At 31.9% G+C, this 24,531-nt stretch overlaps 2 protein-coding genes across 7 annotated transcripts in view; one reads left to right on the forward strand and one right to left on the reverse strand.

Moving 5' to 3' along the window:
* Positions 1–270: 270 nt before the first annotated feature.
* LOC148598312 (uncharacterized) lies at positions 271–6,086 on the forward strand. The gene is made up of 6 exons (XM_088561784.1): positions 271–383; positions 1,774–1,959; positions 2,185–2,349; positions 3,265–3,359; positions 4,151–4,247; positions 5,799–6,086. Exons 1-6 carry the CDS (start codon positions 329–331, stop codon positions 6,050–6,052), a joined length of 852 nt encoding a protein of 283 aa, XP_088417910.1. The 5' UTR covers positions 271–328; the 3' UTR covers positions 6,053–6,086.
* Positions 6,087–7,209: 1,123 nt separating this feature from the next.
* LOC148598313 (uncharacterized) overlaps positions 7,210–24,531 on the reverse strand; it is a 102,645-nt gene continuing 85,323 nt past the window's right edge. For 2 of the 6 annotated variants that reach the window (XM_088561202.1, XM_088561197.1), the window contains 10 exons: positions 23,556–23,828; positions 19,219–19,386; positions 17,819–18,085; positions 16,827–17,006; positions 16,049–16,225; positions 15,666–15,689; positions 14,939–15,021; positions 14,112–14,150; positions 9,904–11,164; positions 7,210–9,304 (listed from right to left, as the gene is read on the reverse strand). In XM_088561202.1, the coding sequence (XP_088417328.1) occupies positions 9,122–9,304; positions 9,904–11,164; positions 14,112–14,150; positions 14,939–15,021; positions 15,666–15,689; positions 16,049–16,225; positions 16,827–17,006; positions 17,819–18,085; positions 19,219–19,386; positions 23,556–23,828 (2,655 nt within the window). In that variant the 3' untranslated portion in view covers positions 7,210–9,121. The remainder of the gene's footprint in view (positions 9,305–9,903; positions 11,165–14,111; positions 14,151–14,938; positions 15,022–15,665; positions 15,690–16,048; positions 16,226–16,826; positions 17,007–17,818; positions 18,086–19,218; positions 19,387–23,555; positions 23,829–24,531) is intronic. The other 4 variants (XM_088561203.1, XM_088561200.1, XM_088561198.1 and 1 more) reach the window with 3 other exon arrangements.

A 24,531-nucleotide genomic window follows, 5' to 3' on the forward strand; every position in this document is an offset into this window, starting at 1 on the left:
TTTCAGAAATTAACATTCTTACATTGCTAGAACCCGAAATGCCTTAGATTTTCTATCCATTGTTAAAGATTTTAATATGACACGTAGAATTGATGGAATTTACCCTTTTACTGGTTTACTAGAAATTTTAAGATTGTTATGCTATTTATGTTTTAATCGAAACTGTACACTATGTTATGATGCAACATATGTGTTTACTGCATAAATGTTTTTTTTTTTCAACAGATGTACTCAAAACAAACATCTTTTTGGACATGTTTTTACATATTTCTCAGTTCAAAATGTATAAGAATCAGAGTGTTTGCCAGGTAGATCACAAGGACAAACGATGTGGAAATTTACACTGTTAGTGCTTGCCGTTGGCATTGGAGCCAGAAATTATGGTAAATATGTTAATTTTGCTATAATTTATTATAACACTTGTATCGTGCTTGGGTACATGTGAAAGTATTGCTTGTTAAGATACATTGTAACTGTCATTTCTTTAGTTATTGTTAAACATAATGCGAATATATGATATTGAACTCGAATTAATGTATTATACCTAACGAACCAGTACGTACTCATCATAGTGAAAACATCAGAAAAATGTTCTAAATTTATATTCAAGAGTAATCATGGGAATCCAGATTCTAACAGAAATCAAAAGAATGTAATCCAGGGACAAAGACCAGACACACACAACAAAGACCATAAAGTAATAAAATAATACATACAAAGTAACAAAAGCAAATGAGCAACTCGTACTCCACTCAAAACTGGTAGCATGGACCAGGTATACCGGTAGGGTAAGCGACACCCGCCGAGTTGCTTATAAAAAGTCAAGTCCGGAGTAGACGAAAGAGGAAAGGAAAACTATGACACGTTGAACAAATCAGTTTTCCTGTTTGTATTTGATAGTTTACCAGGGTTGAAGTTGAACCTATGCGTTACCTTCTTCTAGAAGGATTGTCAGTTGTTGACGACAGATTTATCATATGTGGTACTCCTTCAACATTTTGAATCTAAAAAAAAAATTAGACTATACTTAATTAACCAGACTAACATAAGTCCTAGTACTTTTTGAACGGCACATGCCAACTCATGATAATTCTAATAACACCTGTCAATTCCAAAAGGTCCATTAAAATTAGCCAAATTAGACAAATTGCCAAAATAAAAGGATTGTCAAAATAAGTACAAATTATAGATTGTTCAGATAGTTCAAATTACTTATAAACGACCAAAACACTTTTTCAGGTAACAAGTAAAGTAGAAGTCTATGTAAGAATAATGAAAATTCTGAAAAATGTAATACATCCCGAAAAAGGCTATGCATTTTTATTTTTGTTATGAAGTTGCTTTATATGTCTTTGTGATGAAATGCATAATTATTCATTCCAATCTGTCTGCTCTTAGGAGATAATTCACATTGAAAATCAATTGTATTTTATTTTCATTTACAGAGTTATCTTAATTTTAAATTCTACAGTGCATTCTACATATCTTTATATCTTACGAACAAGAGTTCTATGAAAAGCTACATGTTATTTTCTGTTTTCCTAAGCATTTAAATAAAACATCAAAAATAAAAACATGTAGGCTTTCCAAGCATGTATCAAAGTCTGCATGGAGACTGTGATACATTTTTGACTTAATATGTATGATAGCCACATATTTCCCCCGATGACTTCAAAAATACCACTCAAACAACAGGATGATAAAATAAGTACCAACCAAATAATAGTGAAGCATACTTAAATAAAAATAGAAAATTACTGACCAATTGAATAGGACCAGCATATAGATCCAGGACATGGATAAGACGACACGAAGTACCAGTTTATAAACCATGGACATGGAAAAGACAACACGAAGTACCAGTTAATAAACCAAGGACATGGATAAGACGATATAAACCACCAGCGTGCAGTAGATATAGATATCAACAAGAGAAAAATAAAGATATTTGTAACAGAGGTAAGGCCGATCTGATTTAATTTTTTTTTTCCTTCACGAATATACCATGACTTTGTTTTGTTTCGCTTATCGTCAGGTTTCATGTGTAATCTTTTTTATTCGCCTGATACGTCGGCTCCATATGATATCAAAAAGACAATTTTAGATAATAAAGTTTCTTCAAACAGTTTATGTTTCCTATAAATGCCGAAGAGTTTTATATAAATGAGTCATTATTTTTTTTAGATAAATGTCCAGAAATTGCAAACTTCATGAATGGAAACGCTACCTACGAAGGAATGTCAGTTGGACAAAGTGCAACTTTCTCCTGTGATAAGAATCATAATCTTTGTGGCGTGAAAAACACAGTTTGTAAATATGATCTAAAATGGAGTGGCCCAAATTCAATTTGTAAGTTATAATACTTGGACAAATTTGAATTTGCAATCTGTAAGTTATAGAATTTGGACAAATCTGATATTGTAGTGACTTAACCCCTACCTGAAGGTCATAAAACTTGGACAAATCTGAAATGAAGTGACCCAAATCCTTTCTGTAAGTTATAAAACTTGGACAAGGAAATATAAATGATACAAAAATAGTGTAGATTAGGTGATGTTATAGGGATTGTCATTGTCGCTCGTTGAATAACTTTGTGTCTGACTGTCTATCTGTAATATCACTTGCCAGAACACTTCTTCCTACTGAATGATGCCACATTTAAGAATGTTGAGAGATTGTCGTGTTCAGTGCTTGTACAGTCAACTCCTCGATAAAAAGTACAAAACTTTTGAACAACTAATTTGAAAGGTTTTGTACTATTTTTAGATTTGGTTACCGTGTTCACTGTTGTTTAATTCATAATTTCAAAGAACTATTCCTAAATTTAGATATCAACCAAAGAAATTTCATACTCGAACGTTTTCGCTTCGATACTGTCTTGCTTTTAAAGTATATTACCATTATGACATGAATATGACGGTATGTTTTGTCAATTTCATTTTCTTTCTTCAAGTGCGCGAAACTCATATAGAGTGAATGGTATCCTTTGATAAGAAATAAAGTATTTACCTCCAACAAGCGTTTAAGGAGGTAGACCTAGGGTAAGGGACATAATTCTTCAAATCAGTGATATGTTTGTATCAAATTCAATTTCACAAAAGCATATGAAGCTTTCGTTTGAAACAGAATAAAATCAGTCCAAGTTAATTTGATGCTTACATGAGATTGATGTAAAATTCTGAATACAAACTTTCCAATGATTTGTAACAGTTGTATCACTTACCCCGGGTCTACATCCTTATAAGCAATCTTTGTATTTTGCAGGTGTCCCTTTTTGCTTCCCTGGTAATTTCAGCTTCTCATATGGTTCTTCTAAATACTTCGTCAGTGGTTTTCAGCTTTCATATGATGAATCTAAGGTAGGGTATCTTCCATTATACTAACTACAGTTCATAGTAAATAGTAACCACCAGGCGTAATCAACAATGAATATTATATGAATAACCATTTAATGCCACTTTCAAATGAGAAATTTAGATTATTGGATCTTCCACATCATACCAAGTTTTCCTAATAGTAACGATTATGCATCATGGCCAGGTACCTGTGGATTCCACAGTTTATTTTTGCTGTATTCATTGAATTGAAATTGGAAATAGGTATCGTATAGGCCAACAGACATGGGCCAGGGAAGAGAAAGCAAGGTGGATGTAGCCTTTATACTGATTTAAAACTAAAATCTGCGGTTCTTCAACAAAAATTTTTTTTCAAATATTGTTTACAATATCTTGATCCAGTATGCTCAATAGTTTTTTTTCCTTTAATGGACAATCGTTTACTTATCACATCTCGCCCCGTTTATCTGTCGTCCTTTTTTCAATGACTGAAAAAATGTAAAAACAAATGTATCAGAGCGTTGCTCGGTTGTAGGCTGTTCCTACCTCAAATTATAATGATACACTATATTTCAGAATCAAATGATAATAAATTTGTACATACCAAATGATGGTATATAACCATTCAGAGAAATGTTATTGCATTGTGAGGTTCATAACGCAAAAGAAACTAATCTAATACGTGAAAACGATTTTTGACGTTGAAATATCGTACCCAAACATATATTACAGAACATTACAAATGGAAATACACCGGTAAAATGATGAAGTAAAATGTTGACCCTAAGACTTACCAAAGAACGATTAAATTTCAGCAATTTTGCCAAGATTTAAACGGTACCATTGTGATGATAAATTCAAGAGAAGAGCAAGACTTAATCCGCTGTGTGCTTGATACCCTTAGCTATAATGGTAACAACTTTTTCTATTCATATATGTATATATAATTATTGAACATCAAACATAGATTAAAACTGTGAGTAAAACATCTCGCTTGATATCATATGGGAATTCCATTGAGGGACTTTTGTTGATGGGATACAAATTAATGTCAATTTAACAAGCGACGAATTCAAATTCCCTACAAAATGTAAATGTCCAATGAATGCAAAAGTACCAGTCATATGAATACTTTAAATTTCGATATGCTGTACATGTGTTTGAAGGAGTAACCTTTCATTGAAAAACATAATCCACTTTTTTCATTCTTAGCATTATACCATTTATCCCCACTAATTAAAGTGCCTTTAAATTACAGAGATGAAGCTTTATATATCCCCTGCTTGAAAAGTGTGGCTATATAGTAATGGAGTTGTCATTTCATCTATAACAAATAATTCCGTCACACATTGCATGGCTTCTTCTCGAGTGAATGATTATATATTTTCTATATGACATAAGCATGATGATTCGTACAATGTCTCCCCTTCCCAGCTTTCTGTGTTTTTTTTATTTTTTTTCTTTCGCCTTTGTAGATTTCTCAGCCCCCATCGGAAGGAATGATTAGATTTTTAGTTTCTAGCTTACTCATGATGACTCATACCGTGTCCCCCTTTCATCAAATTTTCACTATTTTCTCAAAACGGAATGTTGATTTTTAATTACATTCAACTTCAAAAATTAAAGAGATATAAATTACCAAGAAAGCATTGAAATTCATTGAAAAAAATGAGACAACTCTTTAATTTGAGCAAAATTTTGGTTTCTTTTGTTAGCTATATAGGGAACTTAGAAATGCTTAGAATGTTTAGAATGTATTTGACATACATATGAAATTTACATTTCATTGGAACAAAACAGTCAGTTTGACGAAGTTTACCCCGTGCCACCCGTACCATAGCATCTGCCTGATTTTTACATGAACAGCCTCTTAAATTTTTCCAATGTTATTACAAATTCTGTTTTTATGGGTAACTGGTGCGTCTTCCCACCAAGTTAATACTCACTGGTGCGTCTTGTCACCAAGTTAATAATCACTGGTGCGTCTTCCCACCAAGCTAACACTCACTGGTGCGTCTTCCCACCAAGTTAATACTCTTCTGATGATCAAATGAATCAAATTGCATGGAAAAACCTACAAACATCCGGGATCTTTTAGACTTTACCAAGTGCTGAAATTGTCATTAAGATAATTTTCCGAATTAAAATGTTTTTATAGTGATCGCTGACGCGAATTTCGAATTAAATTCTACAGATCTGCAAAAGAAGAAAAAAGGCATGAAAAAGATTAAATTCTAATCGAATGTTCTTAGAGAATATGATTTTTGGCTATGCCTATCATCGTCTAATTCCGTGTCGAAAAATTACGTCACTCCCTCCAGAATATTTTTCTGCCATTCACAGTTCTGGTCTTAAACTCTACAAGTTAAGGTGTCGCTAAAGCTCCGTCCGTATTAAAGAAAGAAATTTCACTTATTTGGCATAAAAGATATAATTTTCAAAATAATTATGTTTTATCTTTAGAAGGTTTATTGGATGTTTGCCAAGGTGACAGACTTTATATCTGGCTAGGTGTAGTGAAAACTGACGGAATTTGGAAATTTATCAACGGTGACAACATAACTGAACACTTTTGGGGTTTTAATGAACCGAATAATAATGACTTCTGTACAGATTTACACAGAAGGAGTTCGTATGATTGGTACGGTCACAATGGGAGTTGCAATTCATCTATAAGACGAAAGTACATAATATGCGAGATGTATGCCAACATCTAAATTTTGAATAAATAAATTCAAGTTTGAAACCAGATTCTTATGCTGTTGTTTATTTTATTCAACATTACAATATTTCTTACTGTAAACTATAACCGGTTAATTGGTCTGTCTATAACTGCAACTCATAAATTGCTTGCTAAACATGGACTTACAATGTACATTAATTGGAAAAAAATTTTAATTGATTCCAGAGGCTTTCATGAATTTATTTTGCCCAACTTGTGAAATGTCCGCCATTGTCACGTTGTTTAACGCATCCACATATCAACACTTATATCCAGCAATATAATGAAGTCAATTTGAAGGCGACTGATCAATAATTTGATATATCTTATGCCGGAACTCGCAAATGCAAAGATTTAAGTGTCTTCCTAGAAGCTATAAAATACCCTGCAAGGATCCGGAGCAGTTCAATATAACCACAGAGGTCAAAACTCTCATCAGTAAAAACGTGTAGGGCTTGATAAATCCCAAAATTTGTATTGCAGTTAAACGTTTGGCACATGATAAAATTTTACCCTAATTCATTAATAGTTCAAGTCACAACCTCTACAAACATCACAGTCTTCCTTTGGGGTATGACACGTTGTTTTACAATCCTAAAGAGATCAACAATTTTACTGAAGTTATTACCCTTATTTTTAAAACTTTGTATGAAATAAAAAAATCAATCCAATCTTTTATTTTCCAGTATTTTCAATTTTCAAATTTAAAGAGATATATTTTCGTGTACCTAAGGTCACCATCGACGACGCTCCGTACTGTCTCATTTTTGCTGCCATATAACTAAAAGTACTATCTATTGTGTGTTCATTGTTTTCTGTTTGCATGATTTATGATGGTCGAGACTGTATTTTGTTCACAATGACGTAAAAACTCAAGTTTATCAACCCCAACCCAGGGGCAGTCGTTTGTTTCCTCTCTTATTAACCGCTGCAGACAAACCTTTCGACATTCTCTGACATAATTTAAATCAAGCACTGTTTGACAATCGGATTACGTCTCATAAAATCATTCTGTTTTCCCGACTTGCAAGATACTTGCATTTTCAGAGCGCCTAGAGTGAATTTCCAACGTCAGACGCTGTTTCGAAGCTTGCTAGTTTATATCTTGTCGGCGGACACTTAACAGCATACATGCATGAAATACTAACAAACGAGGATGATTGAGGGTTTTATTTTATCAATTTAAGCTTGAAAAGTTAAAATATAAAATATGCCTTAATATACAACTTCTTTAATTTCCTGTATATAAAAAATGTCTACAGTCTCTCTGAAACATAGTATACTCTTCGTTTAAAACTGTTCAAATATTGATTATTCAATTAGAATATATATTAAAAGTAATGATACTATTTTTATAACATCTCTTATTAACTTATCACGAAATAAGCGAAATTCGTAATAAGAGATTTGTTTAAATATACTTTATGATTTCGTTTTTTTTGTACTAATATTTTTATATTATTTTAAGAAAAAAATGTTTCTTTTTTGTAATTCTAAATAAACCAAAATCCTGCACAGCAAGATTTTGTTGTCCTAGCAAAATTTATTTTCTTTGACAAAGTGGAAGGAAAAAGACGATTTACCATCAAGCAGACCTGGAATAACAACAGAGATAGAGTCAGCCAAATTTTGTTTTGATAGAATGCTTTTTAATAGTCGTGAGCAACGTATACCCATTTCAAATTACATATTTATTGCAAACTCGTAAGAACAGCATTTCATTTGTTTAATGTGAATAAACGCAAAACAAATAAAAGATAATTTTCCAATGCTCTTAATCCCATATTAAAAAGCAAAATAAAACCGAAAAAAACAGTTTTAGAAATCACGATAACATATATTACGTTTTATAAGGAAACTGTACCACATGTTACAAGGTTTTATTGACACAAAATGTTCTAATATAGATAGTTATATTTCTTGGGGAAAAATAAAGTAAACAATGTCAAATACGGACATTTACTAAATTATATTATAATAACTCCCCTACCGACTCATTGTCATTGAAAATACAAAATTAAAATTTATAAAAATACATGAAAACACGACGGGTAAAACAAGACGGTTACACAGTGAAAGACAAAGTAAAAAAAAAACAACAAAAATAACAAAAATAACACTTCAACAAGAGAACTTCATTAATAAATAAACAGAACATCTTCAAATATTACAATGAACAGTTGAGTGTAAATGTTTATAAGAATCAGGCAAAATGAGAAAAATCAGAAACACGAATGTCAAAACCCCTCATATCTGACCATATGATATCACTCAAGGATGCTTTCTCTATTTGAAAAGTCCATATTTGATCTCTGTGTCACTTGATTTGCTCCAACATTTTTCAATAGAATGCTAGAAAAATAAGGTTTTTTAACAGAGTTATCTGCCCTTAAATGTTATTTCCATAGTTCTGATGGTTCAAATAGTAAAAATACACTATCGAAATAATGGGTTCTTCCATATCATGTTTCAGTAACTGCCTGATTCTTTAAAAGACCGATAGTTAAGTACGCCATTACGGTATAATAAAATAACTGTGATCAGTAAATCTATAGAAATATGGTTTAAAATGTCAAAACTTTGCTAATGTAATTAATACTTGCAACATTTTATACTGAAAATTAGACAGAAGGCATTGTTCTTACAGTATAAAATAACTATCTATTTGAAGTGTGTTTGAAAAAAAAAATTTATTTCTTTCATTCTAAATAGTTTGTAAAACATTAGTTATAAAAATTAACTTGTTTAGACAATCGAATCAGTGTGACAAAACTATTATCTGGTTTCATCTTTTATTAACTGATTAATTTTCATATATTAAAAGTTTTACAAAATTGATATTTTAGAGAAATTTTCCTGATTTTGAACGAACCTCCATTATAAAGGTAATATTAATTAAAAACATTTTCAAGAGAACTACTTGAGCATCAAGAATCTACTGGAACAATTTCCAGTATGTCTTTTTCCCATTGTACAAGCAATCAATCACTATACCACAAATTACATACTAGTATATAAACTATAACAGTGTGAAAAAAAAACAAAAACATAACGTGTATCGGTGCTATACAGAAGTCTCAAATCCAAGCAGCTGTGACGGGGGTATTATATCTTGTTTCACTATTGGTTGTTCTAAGAAGGATGGACCTGTTCGCGCCCTTTCTGCCGATTTCGATCTTTGTTTCTTTTTTGTCTTATTCTTTTTGTCATCACGTGACCTTCTGCAAACAGCACTGTCGCCTGGTATCTGTCAAAAAGAAAACAAGGCGTTATTTCAATTAGACATCGTAGTAAAACTGTAAATATCATCTTGACAAGAAAAATGTCAATAAAACAAAAGGAAGAGGAGTTTTATAAATCATACTGAATTTAATTCAATTTAAGATCTTTGATGGATGTAATAACTATAAAAACTGGACTTTGTCTGTGTGTGTTTTCCATGTCTAGCCTTTGCCCATGGGCAACCTTGGATCCCTTGATTACTCTTTCAATAAATTTTTAGAATAAATGAAATTCGCCTAGAAATTGGGGAAATCTAATGACGTATTTTCTTCATTATATATTGTATTCTCCAATAATCATTTATACTTCAGTAATATTAGATTCAAAACTACAATTACATAAAATCATTGTTTGATGATAATGATACGTACATATTTAAAAACAAAACCAAATAGATATTTTTTTCTGTCATTTATATTCAATTGTTAATACAAAAGAAATTGCAGATCTGAACGCATTCAATTCATAAATCATAAAGATTATATTGACTTTTTTTCTTGTTGTTTTTCATTGGTCAGTATCATTTAATAAAAATGTTCTTATTCATAGACAGTATTTACATACCACTGGCAATGCCTTTCTTTGCATGGCAGAAATTGGAGGCGTTGGAGGAGGAATGAATAGTGACTTAGGAGGTAATCCTGAGAGAGGAGGTTCAAACGTATTCCGCATTTCCTGAGTTGAACCCGCTTTAGATACGATAGAGGATGACTTAGAGTCCGATGTTCTAACTGAATGTAATTCTCTTTCTGACACAGACGATGACCTTTTCACATTTGGTTTAAATTTACGTTTAACTGCTGCAAATAATTCAGACGGGGAGAGCGCTGACGGAGCTGCAGGAGACATGACGGAAACACCAGCTTTAGCAATCGTGTTTTTAGCTGAACTGTCCAAACTGACTGAACGTTTAGCAGCTTTTCGTTGTTTTTTCTTGTCTAATTTTGTTTCTTTAGTTGTTGTTTGTGGTTCTTCTATTTGATCATCCATTTCAGCAGACAAGTTTATATATTCGTCTACTTGGTCACCGGAAACCAATGTAGAATCTGAAGCGTCTTTTTTCAAATTTGTTTCGGCACGTACGATGACTTCTCTTTCTCGCTTAGAAACACTTTCATGACTCCGACTTCTTGTCGGCCATGGTTTATGGATGTTTGATTCAATCGGAATATCAGCTGCAAAAAATTGTTTTCTAGCAGTTTTTGGAGTCACTATTTCTGCACTTGCAGACAAATTGTTTTTGACAGGAACTATATGTGTGACGGGTATTGGAGCGAGATCCTGTTGGAAACTACACTGAGCAGAATCAAAAGAAAGCGACGATTGTGGTGTGATAGTCTGCGGCGATAATCTAACCGATTGAGACGATCCAGACTGACTACTCCCCTGAGGAGAAAGATTTACAGATTTTAACAAACAAGTATCTATAGAAATGCTTTTAGGAATCTGCCTAACTGTATTTGTCTCAACTGAATGTTTTGTTACAGTCTGAGAAGTTGATACAGTCGTTCGTGTTGTGTTCAAACAACGTGGAAGTAAAAAGCTCGGTGGAGGGTCAGGGAACTTCATCTTCAGACCTTGTTCCTTGTGAACTGTGGTCATAATGTTTTGTTTTCTGTCAGCAATTGACCCTAAATGTATTCCTGGAATCTCTATATCTGATTCATCTTTCATGTTTGTCCCACTTATACTTCTTTGGTATTTTATAGGACTGTCCGATGTCGTAGGGCCATATTTATGTTTAAGGAATTCGAGTTCCTTATTGTTCAGAGTGTCGCTCACGAAATCATCCTTTAGTGCATCAAGCTCTGAACTAGAAAGACTCCTAAAATTATAATATATGAGCATACAAATATGATGAATAAAAATAAACGCAAATATTGCGTCACATCAAGAAGAAGAAAATGACAATGGAAAATATGTTATAATAATAATAAAAAAAATTATTATATATGTTGCTTCAAGACAATGTTTTGTTCATTATTAGATACAACGAATACAGATACAAACTCGTGTTTTGACTGACGCTTAAACTAAAGGATACACAGTTAAAAATGAGTGCCACTTTCCGTGAGGTTCCTGACTTAACCACGTAACCAGTTTTTTTTTTTTTTTTTTTTTTTTTCATTTGGGTGTTGCCCTTCTGAGATAAAAAATAAAAGACGTACTACTTAACTATAACGATATGGTTAAAATTTTGAATGTTTTTGAACTGAAAATACTTTATCTTATATTAACTTTTTATAACAAAACCATTTAACGCTAAGAACCACATATGACAGCTGGATAGAGCTGGTTTGACTTCGCAAAGTGGCTTATTGGATGATTTCGTTCAATTGCCTTTGCACAATTGGTAATTTGCAAAATAAATCGTTAATATAACGTATTGTAATGTTTGCAAAAATAATGATCCTTCCGTCATATGAGAACTTAAAAATATCTCTTACAAGTTTCCTCAATTTTAAAATGCAAACCCTTAATAGGAGTAAACAATAACATATAAAAGAACGGAGGACTGACGAGCAGATGAACATACGAGACGTTTGATATTACTGCCTTTCCTCGGGGATTATAGAAATGATAAAATCGTCCAAAAGTGATTTCAGCACTTACTAATAATTTATAGTGAATTGGGTATGACTCTATGTGAAAAGAAAAACTGCAAAATATGTTTGTGTAAAATCCAAGATGGCCGATATATGGCCGCCAATTTGAATTTACCAAGTTAATATGGAAAATCTCCTACTTCATTAATTCTGATGATGCAAAAAGTCCAAATTACTTTCAAAATGGTGGGGTTTTCAAGCCATGTTTTACCTTCTGTCTGATTCTTACAGAGATACAGAGACACAGTAGTGTCAATGTTTTCAGTATATCACACGAACGTCATAACTATTTAGGTTTGCAAAGTGAGAAATAAAATAGAATGGTTGTTTAGTGGTATGCAGTGAAGAAGCACTGCAATATTTTTCCACCATTCAACTCAAACATTTTGACTAACTTCATTTTCCCCAACCTTAGATACAAGTATTTTCGGTTTCTGTATAAACATTTAACATTCTGAAAATTTTTAGTTGTTTGGAAACTTAAAAAAAACTTTTCTTCCTTTACAGATTCTTCAGAGGACTGGGACTTTAAGAATCAAGTAGCATAAAAACTGATCATATTCGAAGTACTTATAAGAAAACTCAATTTCGGTTAATAAAAATGTACATAAGCATGGTCCTCGTTAATTCATTTTTCATTGTAATGCACTCATGCACTATCTATTTATAATGAGTAAACCTACAGAAATCCTAGTGATTCTACATATAACTATTCTATTTGTAGTTTCACTGTTCTTAGTAATTAAATATGAAAACACTGCAAACATGAAAAATTTGGTTTTTTTTCTTTTGGTTAATAATGCATAAATAATATATAGAATAAAAAAATAGGGCAAGTAGTAGAAAATAAATTCAGATAATTATATAAGCGGTAACTTGGCACACATTAGGTAGCAGTCCTCACAAAAATAGACATGTTGTGATTCATACATATCAAATACCCTTTAAATGTACTTTTGTTTCTTATTCAGAATAAGATACAGGCCACATAACCAGTGGTACTTTTCACAAAAATTCGTAAGTGTAAAATTAGTCGTAAGTTATGACGTCATAGTAAATCAAAGTATTGTGACGTCATAACTTACGACTAGTTTTACTCTTACGATTTTTTTTTGAAAAGGACCACAGTCTTGTATTTTATTTTGGGTGTTGCGCTTTTGAGATTAAATTTATATAAACTGTACATGAAATTAGCACTTTGCAAGATTTGCTTTAATTTGGTTGGTTTTAGTGGAAGATAAATGTATGAGTACAGATATAAATACAAAAAAAAAGACATAAGGTCCCTAAAATATAGCATCTGAAGATCGAAAAAACATTGTTTGTTCCATTGGGTTTTCTACACCATGAATCGCCTCTACTACAGGCAGTGTCTGAATTTTATATGAACTGGTAATTCAGTCTCTATCAACCAAACAAGGTTAATAAAGCTGGCAAATACGGTAGAAATGTCAAGCTACACGGTGTTGCTAAATATATTTTGCCAGTAACGCGACCTATAGAACCTCGATACTTTACAAACTCTGTCTATATAAGTGTAAAAAAAGAAAATTTATTTGCATTTAAAGATGTACCCATTTCATTTGATTAAAAAAAATAATAAAATGTTACAACATTTAGTATAGAAAATAATATCGAAAAAGAGTTTAAAAAATGTAATGTAACTAATAAGGGTAACAACATAATCATAGAACACTAATCCGATCCATAATCAAGTCAAGTCCAAAATAAATCTGGTAATACAGATCGTATACCACCAGGGCACCTGTTGTCCTTTTCACAAAAAATCGTAAGGGTAAAATTAGTCGTAAGTTATGACGTCATAGTAAATCAAGGTATTGTGACGTCATAACTTACGACTAATTTTACTCTTACGATTTTTGTGAAAAGGATCACTGGTACCAAAATATCGACAAAAAAGAATTTGTGTACCATAGTACACAAATTACTGAACCATGATACAGAAAAAAATTAAATGATTCACGAAATAAGTTACTATAATACAATAATTACTTGCCGTGACAAATAATATACGTTACCATGTTACAGAATTCCTAATTGGCAGCATTAAAGTAGAAAATATAATGCAAAGCAATAAAGCAGCCTATGATGATTAAGAAAGCAATATATGGATTTAAATTAACTCATCAACTACGCAACACAAACCTGGTACGAGGGGTAGGGATTATGGAACCTTCCGAATAACTGAAAATGTGGACGCAAAATCATCAGCAATTCAAACTAAAAATAAACCAGTTGGAATATTCCATGCAGAACAAAATGGAATATTCCATGCAGAACAAAATGGAATGTTCCATGCAGAATAAAATTTGTTGCAGTTAAGCATTAAGGTATTTAAGATGTTCGTGGATTTAAAATTGATGGGTTTAATAAACAATTGGCTATTACTATAAATTGTTCCTGAACAAAACAATGTGAATAAAAAAAACTTATTCAAACGTATAAATAATGCTATGATGTCTTATTTCTTATCAGAAAAGTTTCTGCATAAGTTATGTTTTTTTAATGTATATACATTAACAAAAATGCAGATTTTTTTTTGAAATTTTACTGTAATCAATATTTGTACATTTATTATCAAGTTAAATTAATGACCAAAATTGTGATAACATTTGATACATACTTTGTAGACTTTTTACAAATATGCAACACAAATAATTATATGTTTGCTAATAAATTTGCATAACTTTGGGCTCATTCTAATTTGATAGTAATAAACTTTTGATTGAAAAAAAAACTTTTGTCATAACCCGATTCAACCGTTTGAAATTTAAAGGGTAAAAATAAATGTGAAATTTAACAAACTACAGAGTTATCACAAACTATCAATGAACATGTATATTGTGTAACTACAATTATTTTAATTCATAAGATTTTTAGACATACATGTTTTGAAGCATAAAAAAAGTTTTTTTAGCTTTACATTTTTGATAACCTTAAATTGAAAGTGATAAAATAGAACATTCACTTACCGGCGTAATTGTTTTCGCTCCTCATCAGAAATTTCTCGAGGACGAGCAATGTTTTCAGCCGCAAAGTAGATTTCTTTCAAGGCCTAAAATGAAATGAGGAATTGAAATATTCGAAATGAATACAAATTCAGATAAAGCCTTTATATCAAATACAAATGTCATATAGTATAAACGAAGTCGGGTATGTAAAAAAAGAAACAACCATACACAAAAATACAATGAAAGAAATCTAATATTAAAATAAAAATAAATAAATCAGTTACTCAAATTTCATAACAAATAAAAAATGAATTCATTGACCAGTTTAACCGTTAGGGCAAACGTCCTCTGCTTTTCTGGTTGCCGACTTTCATTATGAACCATCATTTCAATAAATTAGTAGTAGATTGTCATTCCTTCGCAGTCTTCATATGATTGACATTCTTGTTTTCAATTAACTATTAAACTACTAGAGCTTATCCAGCCTGCGTTTCATAAAAAAAATCTCAGGTAAATAATTTCCTCCAATTCTAAGTTGTTTTTTCGCAAATTGTCAATTTCAAGTAATCTGATTGGTCGAAATCCATGTTGAGGAAGGATCTGATAAATATCTCAATTTAAGATTCATTATGAAAACTGTACACTGACCATTTTGAAATAAAACGTTATTTCTGCAGTCTCAATTTGAACAATGTAAGTAGGGTATTTATTTTTATTTTGACATATTCTTAGAAAATGAAATATTTACCTCTTTAATGTACTTCATAACCACCTAAAATGCAATTTGTAACGTTGAAAGCATAGTGAAATAAAACAAAAATATATACATGAAAGAAACAAATATATACCAATGAACTGAGCTTAGATAAGATAATAAATATCAATAAAAAACTGAAATAGCTTAAACCGTATAAAAAATCAAACTTCCAAGACAAAACTAATGAAAACAGGAAAAAATAAACTTATTAAGAAAAGACACATTTTAAGTAAAATTAACTTAAACAAATAACAAGCTCATATGTACCAAGCATGTACGTTGGTTTTAAACATCATATGTTAAATAAAACCTAACCAAGTATCGGTTCAAATACACTATACTCCTTAAAAAAATTCAGTTAAATAATTTCTCACATCATTGATTCTCTGTCTTATGTCTTGAACGCTAGTCCTCGTTTCGGCAGCTGCTGCGCCACCTGTATCTCCAAACGTCTCCAATGTCTCTAGTCTCTGTTCCAGTTCGTTGTCAGATAACTCTGTATTGTTCTCTGAGGCAACTACCAAGGATGCCAGTTCTCTTAGCCTTGTAAGCTACAAAAAAAACGAAAAAATATATATTTATATCATGGTATATAGTGAAAACGTGGCAATTTTCGGCGATGGTTTTCCCGCTATTTGCAGGTTCATATATTTCGTATTGGGGTAAATGGCGTCGACAGAAGTCTTATTTTAATAAATATCCCCATCCCCTAAAAAAAAACTCCCATGAAGGTTACTTACATGAATATATTTTAACCGTCAATGCAGTAAATGTTTATGTTTAAACTTTTCATACATGTCGGAAAGTTTCTTTCATTATCTATATTTCGATTCTCTATTCCCATTCCCCAGCATCAAATCGCCCAATAGCCAATAAAAGTGATTTTTTTCACTTTCCAATGTCAACCAATATTTTATGGGTCCAATTCCTTATCCGCCTTTCCCCATACCCCATTGCCCTATAGCTTATTAAATGGAAGTTTCTTTTTTCCAGTATTGACTAATATATTATGGTCCGCAAGATTTCGTTAAGGTTTAAAACAACAATGTTCTACGGTTATAAAGAAAACTAAATGTAAGGGTGGTAGATCAACGGACACGAAAGTCACTGTATAGGCCATCATTTTTATAAACCTAAAATATCATTACTTACTCCGCTAAGGACATCCTCCATTCTCCTTTGATCACGTTTGTGTTGTCTCCTCATCTCCCCAAGCCTCCTTACAAGGTCTGCTTGGTCTTTCATTGACGAATCATGTTCCTTCTCAGCCTTGTCTTGTACATCTCTTAAACGCTTTTCTAAATCACTCATCTGTTCGTCTTTTGTTCCTTGCTATGAAAAATTCAGTAGCACTCCACATAAGAATCATGCAAAATGTGATTCATGGTTGAAAAACCTACATATTTTTATTTTTGATATTTTGTTTAAAATGCGATAGTAAACAGAAGGTAACATGTGGCGTGTCACATAACCTTTGTTCATAAAAAGGAGCTAACAATATACATAATATTCTCTAAAGTTCAAAACTATGGAAGATAAATCTGTAAATGACACTAAAATACAATAGAAACTATTTGATTTTCCGTGTGGATTATCTCCTAAGACCAGACAGATTGGAATGAATAATTAATATTATTATCATATATTTCATCATATAGACCTATAAAGCTACTTAATAACAAAAATAAAAATGCGTTTCCACATTTTACATAATTTGCATGATTCTTAAAAATACTGTTACTTAAAAAGAAAACTGTCTCCGTTATAACGTTGCTGTGATTGAGTTTCGTGCATTGCCTTTTATCAATATAAATTTGTCGAAATTCTGCAGGAAATCGAAATACGAAATAAATTACCAAAGTCGTGCAAAATAAGTCATTAGTATAAAACAATCCTGAAACTAAATACAGTATGTCGTTCTGAATGAATAAGAAAAAGGTAATTTCCTTTGATCTTTGGTTAAAAATTTAAAACTTTAAATCGGACCATGATTAAAATTCAAATCTCTCTATACCTACCTTTTCTGATGTTTATTTATGCCAATTTTAAGAATTTTAAACCTGTTCTTCCAAGCAGTTGCCCTTACTGAAAAACAAAGATAGAAGAGATGGAGCTTAAAGTTGGTTAACTCTATAAACTGTTACCTTAGACAATTGTTCTCTATGGCTTATCTGTTCCTCATCCAGTTGTTTACGTAACAACTTTAACTGATCAAGGAGAATTCGTTTCTCTTGCATGTGATCCTCATCTCTACTCTTAAGTTGGCGCTGCAAATCCATAGCAAGGCCATGGGCTTCCTCAAGTAGGCGTTTTTGCTCCGCTCTCTCTTTATTCCATGCAACTTCCATCCTCGACTGCATGTCTTTCGTTCTAGACTGGGCGTTGTTTATCATAACAAGTCTTTCTTCGAGCTAAACATTAAAAATATTTTGATAACAATGTGCAGATAAATTTCTCTTGTAAGTTATCATTTCGGTTGTGGTGTTGACTGGCATATGCTAAAATAAGGAACTATTGTTCTCTATTACCCATTATTTATCGAATGTTATCTTTATCAAAGTATAATTTAATTTCAGAAGTAACACGGTCTGATTGGATAAAAAATTTCGTTTATCGTCTAATAGATCAAATTGTGTAATGACTGTGACGTCATCAAACTTTTTAAATGATTTACCCATTCAATTTTGGTACTTAAGGAACGACTGCTACGCAGGTTATTTAGTGTGCACACGTGATTGAGGTTATTTCTTCATAGACCAAAAAAAATAATTATCATTCTTAAGTATTCGTAATGACATTTCATCTGAAAAGAAAAGATGGAGAATATGTGTGTTCTTATCGCAAGTATCCCAAGGAAGTTTTATTATCTGTCAAGAGCTTGGTAAATAATTTGTATGTTTTAAATTTAATGACTGTCAATTAATTAATAAAATGTGTACATCTTAACTATAGAGTCTATATGACTTAACTTCTAGTGTGAAACATATTCCATGTTGAAAACTAGACGCTGCATTTTTGCTAAATTATGACCAGAAGTATTCAGCAGAAGTCTTTGTTTCATTTGGTTTCCTGTTCTATTTTTATTATTTAAGAATTGAATGTTTCATTTTAAATGTTATATGTGCGTGTAAAACCGTTTCCGCAGCATATTTTCAATGAAGCACGCTGACGCGTTATGTCCATAATGTGCAATCGGTCAACTGTTTTACACGCCGATGAAACATGAAAATGAAATATTCAATTCTTATAATTACATTTCAAATATATCTTATTCTATTTATATTTTGTTTTAGATATACATAGAAAATAGGTATTATACTGTGGCCAATAAAAGTAGTCCACAATGTCGTCGACGCCTAAATAAATAGCTCATCATCCCATGAAACATCACGTGTAAAGCCGATTATTTAATGAGATAAGTTTATTTTAATAATATGCAAATAAAATGCTATTATAATAGCATGTCGCACGTCGTTGGCTTCCTATTTTCAACGCTTCGCCACCATAAAACACTTCAAGAACATTTACAAAATTATTAACTTACCTGGTTTATTTTGCTTTGCTTGTTTGACCTTTCTAGTTCCCATGCTGTCCTCTCGGCAGTAATTTTATCAACAAGTTCAGCTCGCTCGTACTCTTGGTCTTCAAGTTGTGTCTTCAGGCATTCGACTTTCTTCTGTAGTTCCATAGCCAGTTTTCTAGCTCCGTCAAGCTACAAGATAATAAACAATCATTTTGAAAAACAAAATAGTTTCATTTAATTACATTTGATTATGTTGGGGAGTAGCGGATAAGAGAAAGAGAAGGATTGCCTTCTATGTTGTGTAATAACGGATGGAACGACATTCCTTTAAAAATATATTCCCACAGTGCTAGCAAGGGTTAAAACTGGAAATATTTACCTTCTATGTTGTGTAATAACGGAAGGAAGGACATTCCTTTAAAAATATATTCCCACAGTGCTAGCAAGAGTTAAAACTGGAAATATTTAGAGAAGATTTCTAGTTTTAGACTTAGCGTAATGACAAGAAAACAGACTCTGCTTCGCTCACAGAGCGACATATAATGACCTATATTTGTTTTTTTAAATGAAACGTCACTTCATTGCTATCATAAGGATGACCTGTCTAGAAAGATAAGAAAACTGTCCTTTTGTCCTTTTTTGTAAGCCAAAAAAAAATTATACGCCGTTCAAATTATAAAATGCCCCGGGAATAATTATTTTAACGTCTTATCAATAATTGAAAATTCGTTAAAAGTCTTAATAGTTAGAGCATCAAACAATACAATGATCCCACTAACCTGATATTTCAATCGTCAATACACCTCCTTATTATAAAGATGAGTATAATTATAAAGCTGTTTTTACAGAATAAGTATCGTTCACTTTCAGCCCGTACAAGAACGTCAACACTAACAACAGTTATGGAAAGACTAATCTATCAATGCCAAAAACTTCATTAAGTTTTATGATATTTTTCTATTCCTTATCCCTTTTATCTGTAAGTCAAACTGATAATAAGAGCAAAGAGTAGTATTTAATTATAGGGTGTTCTCAAAACAATGCACCGTTTGATGTTAAAATTATCTTAACAGAGGATTATCGGTAGTTTATCAAACAGGCAGATAATGGAACTATTGCAAACGTCATTTAAAAAAAACTTTCCTTTCGTTCTAATTGATATGTTTGCCTTAAAGATATGCTTCTAAGCGTAAAGTGGTCGGAACCAGAACGTATAAAGCCAACGCTACTTGAATCGTACGTTCACGTGCCAGTGACCGGAAACTAAGCGGAACTGTATTACGTTCAACAGATGTAAGTTTGAATCTAATAGATATAAAAGTAGGAACCAATACAAATAGCACCAAATGAACTGGAATATACTTAGCTAACATTTATTGTAGGAATCCAGATCAATAAGGTTTGGCACAGACAATGATTGTCTTGAATGTCAATAAATTTATATGCAGTCTTCTTTGACTAAAAATAAAAATAAGACCTTTGTAGCTTACCTACAATATGATCTTATATATATATTAAAATATATATAAAATTCGTAATATATAAACATCAGATATATGATTGTTTTGAATTTCATATTTTACCTGGATTAAAGATCATAAGCGATAAGGAATTGTTACTTTTATATAGAATTTGCCCTGAACTAATTAAACGAGTCCCATCACTGAGACCCTATATCCTAGCACAATGAAGCTTACATTGCACAGTGAATGGCTGACCTTTACTCATTAGACATTCCAAGTACAAAACGAATCTGGTTATGAGTACATATTTGGAACCATTTAGCTAGTCCATTTATTATCGGATGATAGGTCTTCACTCATGAATAAAGATGTGACAAACCAATGCAGTCCAATTTATAGGAATCCACCTTTCTTGGATGCTCGTACCAAAATTATACCAAAATGACGGAAACAACAAGAAAGAATGTTACCAGTATACACAAGAAAATTGCAATAGAACTAAATTACTACCATCATGTGTAAATGTAATGTCAAATACTTATTTCCTAATAAATATACAATACACCAAAGATTGATACAAGCATAAATTCTAAATTCCGACATTAATGCTTACAGACTTTAACTTTTGACATACCTTACAGGGCCAGCTTACTTGTCTTCCGAAAAAGATAATGACAGTCACGTGTTGATGTAATTACTGTGTTGCCAACAGATGGAAGACGTTATAACACAGAAGTAGATAGAGGTTGGGGAATTCAGATAGAATATTTGGCCTTGATGTGTTTAACCAACTTCATAGTAAATCTCATCAGGCAGGAATAACTAAGGAATTGCCTTCAGATCATCAAATAGAAAATTGCCGATCACATAATATAGCAATTTACGATATGCTGTACACGTCTTTCAATGAGTTACCTATCATCAGCAGCACTAAAATTAAATACAAAGGAAGATCTTAATCCAAGAAAAAGTATCGAAATAAAAAGAAAAATCCAGCAACACGAAGTTTTATCAATTGCAATACAAGGAAAGCAGCGAACTTGACTTACTCCGCCCTAACAACAAGTCGAATAATGTGTTTCGTTCAGCAAATATAACTTAATTATATAAATGGAATTATATAATAGCATATTCACATTCTAAAATAACCTTCGGAGAAGCTGCTTGCCTCACCCTATATTATCCAAAGCTAATGACATGACATTCAATAAGTATTGACAAATAAGAAAGTCTTCAAAGCTTAAATTATCATTACACGGCGCGTTGAGAGCACATCACATCAGTTCCTTCCTACAATCTTCTGTAGAGAAAATCTCCATATACAATATCAATAATACAGTTTAACCTGTCTAAACCTGAACCCTGAAAAATCCAAAAACCTATGTAAACCAGTCACATCTTAAATTAAAATGAATTTTAAAACTTGGAAAGCCAAACATTTGTCGTTAGTATCAGTCCATATGAAATTCAGACACTGTTAATGGTAAGTTGATTCATGGTGTGAAAAAAACCATGGATCAGACAATGTTTTGTGGTCTACATATGCTATATTTTAATGACACAATAGTCTTTCCTGTATTTAGGTCTGTACTTTTGAGAAAAATACACTTTAACCTTCCACAAAAATCAACCAAATAAAACCAAATCAAGAAGTATAACTCTTGCAAATATTTAATTTCAAGTACAATCTATATAAATTGTATTTCAAAAGCGCAGCCCCCAAATGAATAACGAAGACTGATTATGTAATCTATAACGTTTTCTGAACAAGAAACTAAACTGATTACTGTGTTGTTTATTTTGTTTTATTTTTTTTTGTTTTGTTTTGTTTTGTTTTGTTTTGTTTTTGTTGTTTGTGTTTGTTTTGTTTTGTTTTTGACATGCATGATTGACTTCGTATATACTTATTGCAAATTACTATATGCTGCACACTTGTTTCAATGAACATCCTTCTCATCAGCAGCATTATTATCAAATAAAAAATGAAGAGCCAAATCCAAAAATCAATTGTATATAAGAAGTACTCTAAACCAAAACTGACAAATAATAAAGTACAAAAGGGGTTCGGATTATCTAGGTATCAATGCCTCAATCAATTTATCCATGGAAGGAAACATAAATGGTAACCACCGATAAAGCGCAATCTAAATTTGAGGACAAGGAATAAAATACAGGGAACTGAACAATAGACAGTATAGAATGATTCGAAAAAAAAAAACAAAACGAAAAACAATGATTAATGGGCCAGTAATAAAATACAACTTGGACCACATGCTCCAATATCGTTAGCGTACCTGAAAATAAAGGACTACAATCCGAGATAGAGAAATTTGAAATTCACACGAAAGAAATTTCAATTATACTTCAGTGAGGTCATTTTCCTGCTCATTGCCTTATTCTGTAATTTGTTTCTGAACTTTTATAATTCACGGATACTATTACATTATGAAAACGCTTTTTAGTGCACGATACGTGGACATTGAATGAATCGTAATTGAGCAGCAATTTCATTTTATTATTGTTTCACCAAATAAATTCTTCTATCAAACTCATACTAATAGCCTCGACATGAATGTATAGTATATAAATACAATAAAAGAACAAAAAAAAACGTTTCAGTAATGCATGAAGTTATCTAAGTAACATTAGAAACAATAACTGATGGAAAACAATTATATACTAGTTCACATTTTGTTATATGAATGGGTATTGTTTCTTTCTGGAGTCCCAGTTCTTGCAAAGAAAGGATAAAAACAACCCATTAGTAGACAGTCCTTTTTTCCATTAACACCTACTGAACCCCAACATTTACTTAGGGAATAATCATTAAGTCTGACAGTGGATACGATTGGTATGATATGAAAATTTAACACACTATATGAGTACGAATCTTACCTCCGTGATATGGCATTCCATCATATCGTTCTGTTCTTTCAGTTTATCTAGATTTTTGTTGTAGTTCTCTTTCATCATGGACATTTGTTTCTGCACCCCTTTGATTATTTCTTGGTTCAGGACCTTCTCATGTTGCATCTGATCCAGAACAGTCAGCAGCTTCGTGTGTTCCTTCTGGAGATTTTCAAGTCGTGTTTCAAATCGCACTTTCATGGCCATGTATTCAGCTCTTAAAACTTTCTCATGGTGTTGAATCTGGTAGGCTACTTCTTCCTAAAAAAGTGTAACCATACATTTTTTTTTATTCAAATCGCACTTTTAGCTTTATGGCTAAGTATTTAGCTCTCACTGCTTTCTTATTATTTGTATAAGGAATAACGTGAATGCATGTTGAGAGTATGTCAAAAATACAGCAACCCCAACGGAATGAAAAATTTCGGCCAAAAGTCATCCATTGGTCTCCAATGAACGACGAAGAAACTCTCATACCACAGGGCAGGCTGCAGCTGGTCAACAACAAAAAATATAATACAATGACTGGTACAGCAAAACAGTTGCCCTTAAAGACTCAAGCAACATGTAAGTAAACTGATAATCAAAACATACATAGTCCAAAAAAATGCTGACTTAGGACTTGGGCAAAAAAATGTACTTTGGCGTGGTCACAAGTGGTAGGCTTCTTCCTCCTGAATAGATTAAACCTACACATTTTAGTTCAATTCCCATTGGCAATTCAAAACAATAAATGACCAAACATAGGAAAACATGGGAAGGCTGAAACATATGTTGATATATGTTGAAGTAAGTGATGAAGATCAGGCAATATACATGTAGCTTGTTAAAAGCTGCTAAGTTATATTGAAGATATGAAGAGAGATCTTATTCTAAAATAGAATTAATTTATGATCCAAATATTAACCCTTAAATGCAAAAAAAAGAGAAAATACATGTGATGTTTAGATAAGCTTTTATATAT

Source organism: Perna viridis, chromosome 14 (assembly GCF_037379345.1).
Source record: "Perna viridis isolate PV_CMFRI_1.1 ecotype Kerala chromosome 14, ASM3737934v1, whole genome shotgun sequence".
In the NCBI taxonomy this organism is placed as follows: domain Eukaryota; kingdom Metazoa; phylum Mollusca; class Bivalvia; order Mytilida; family Mytilidae; genus Perna; species Perna viridis.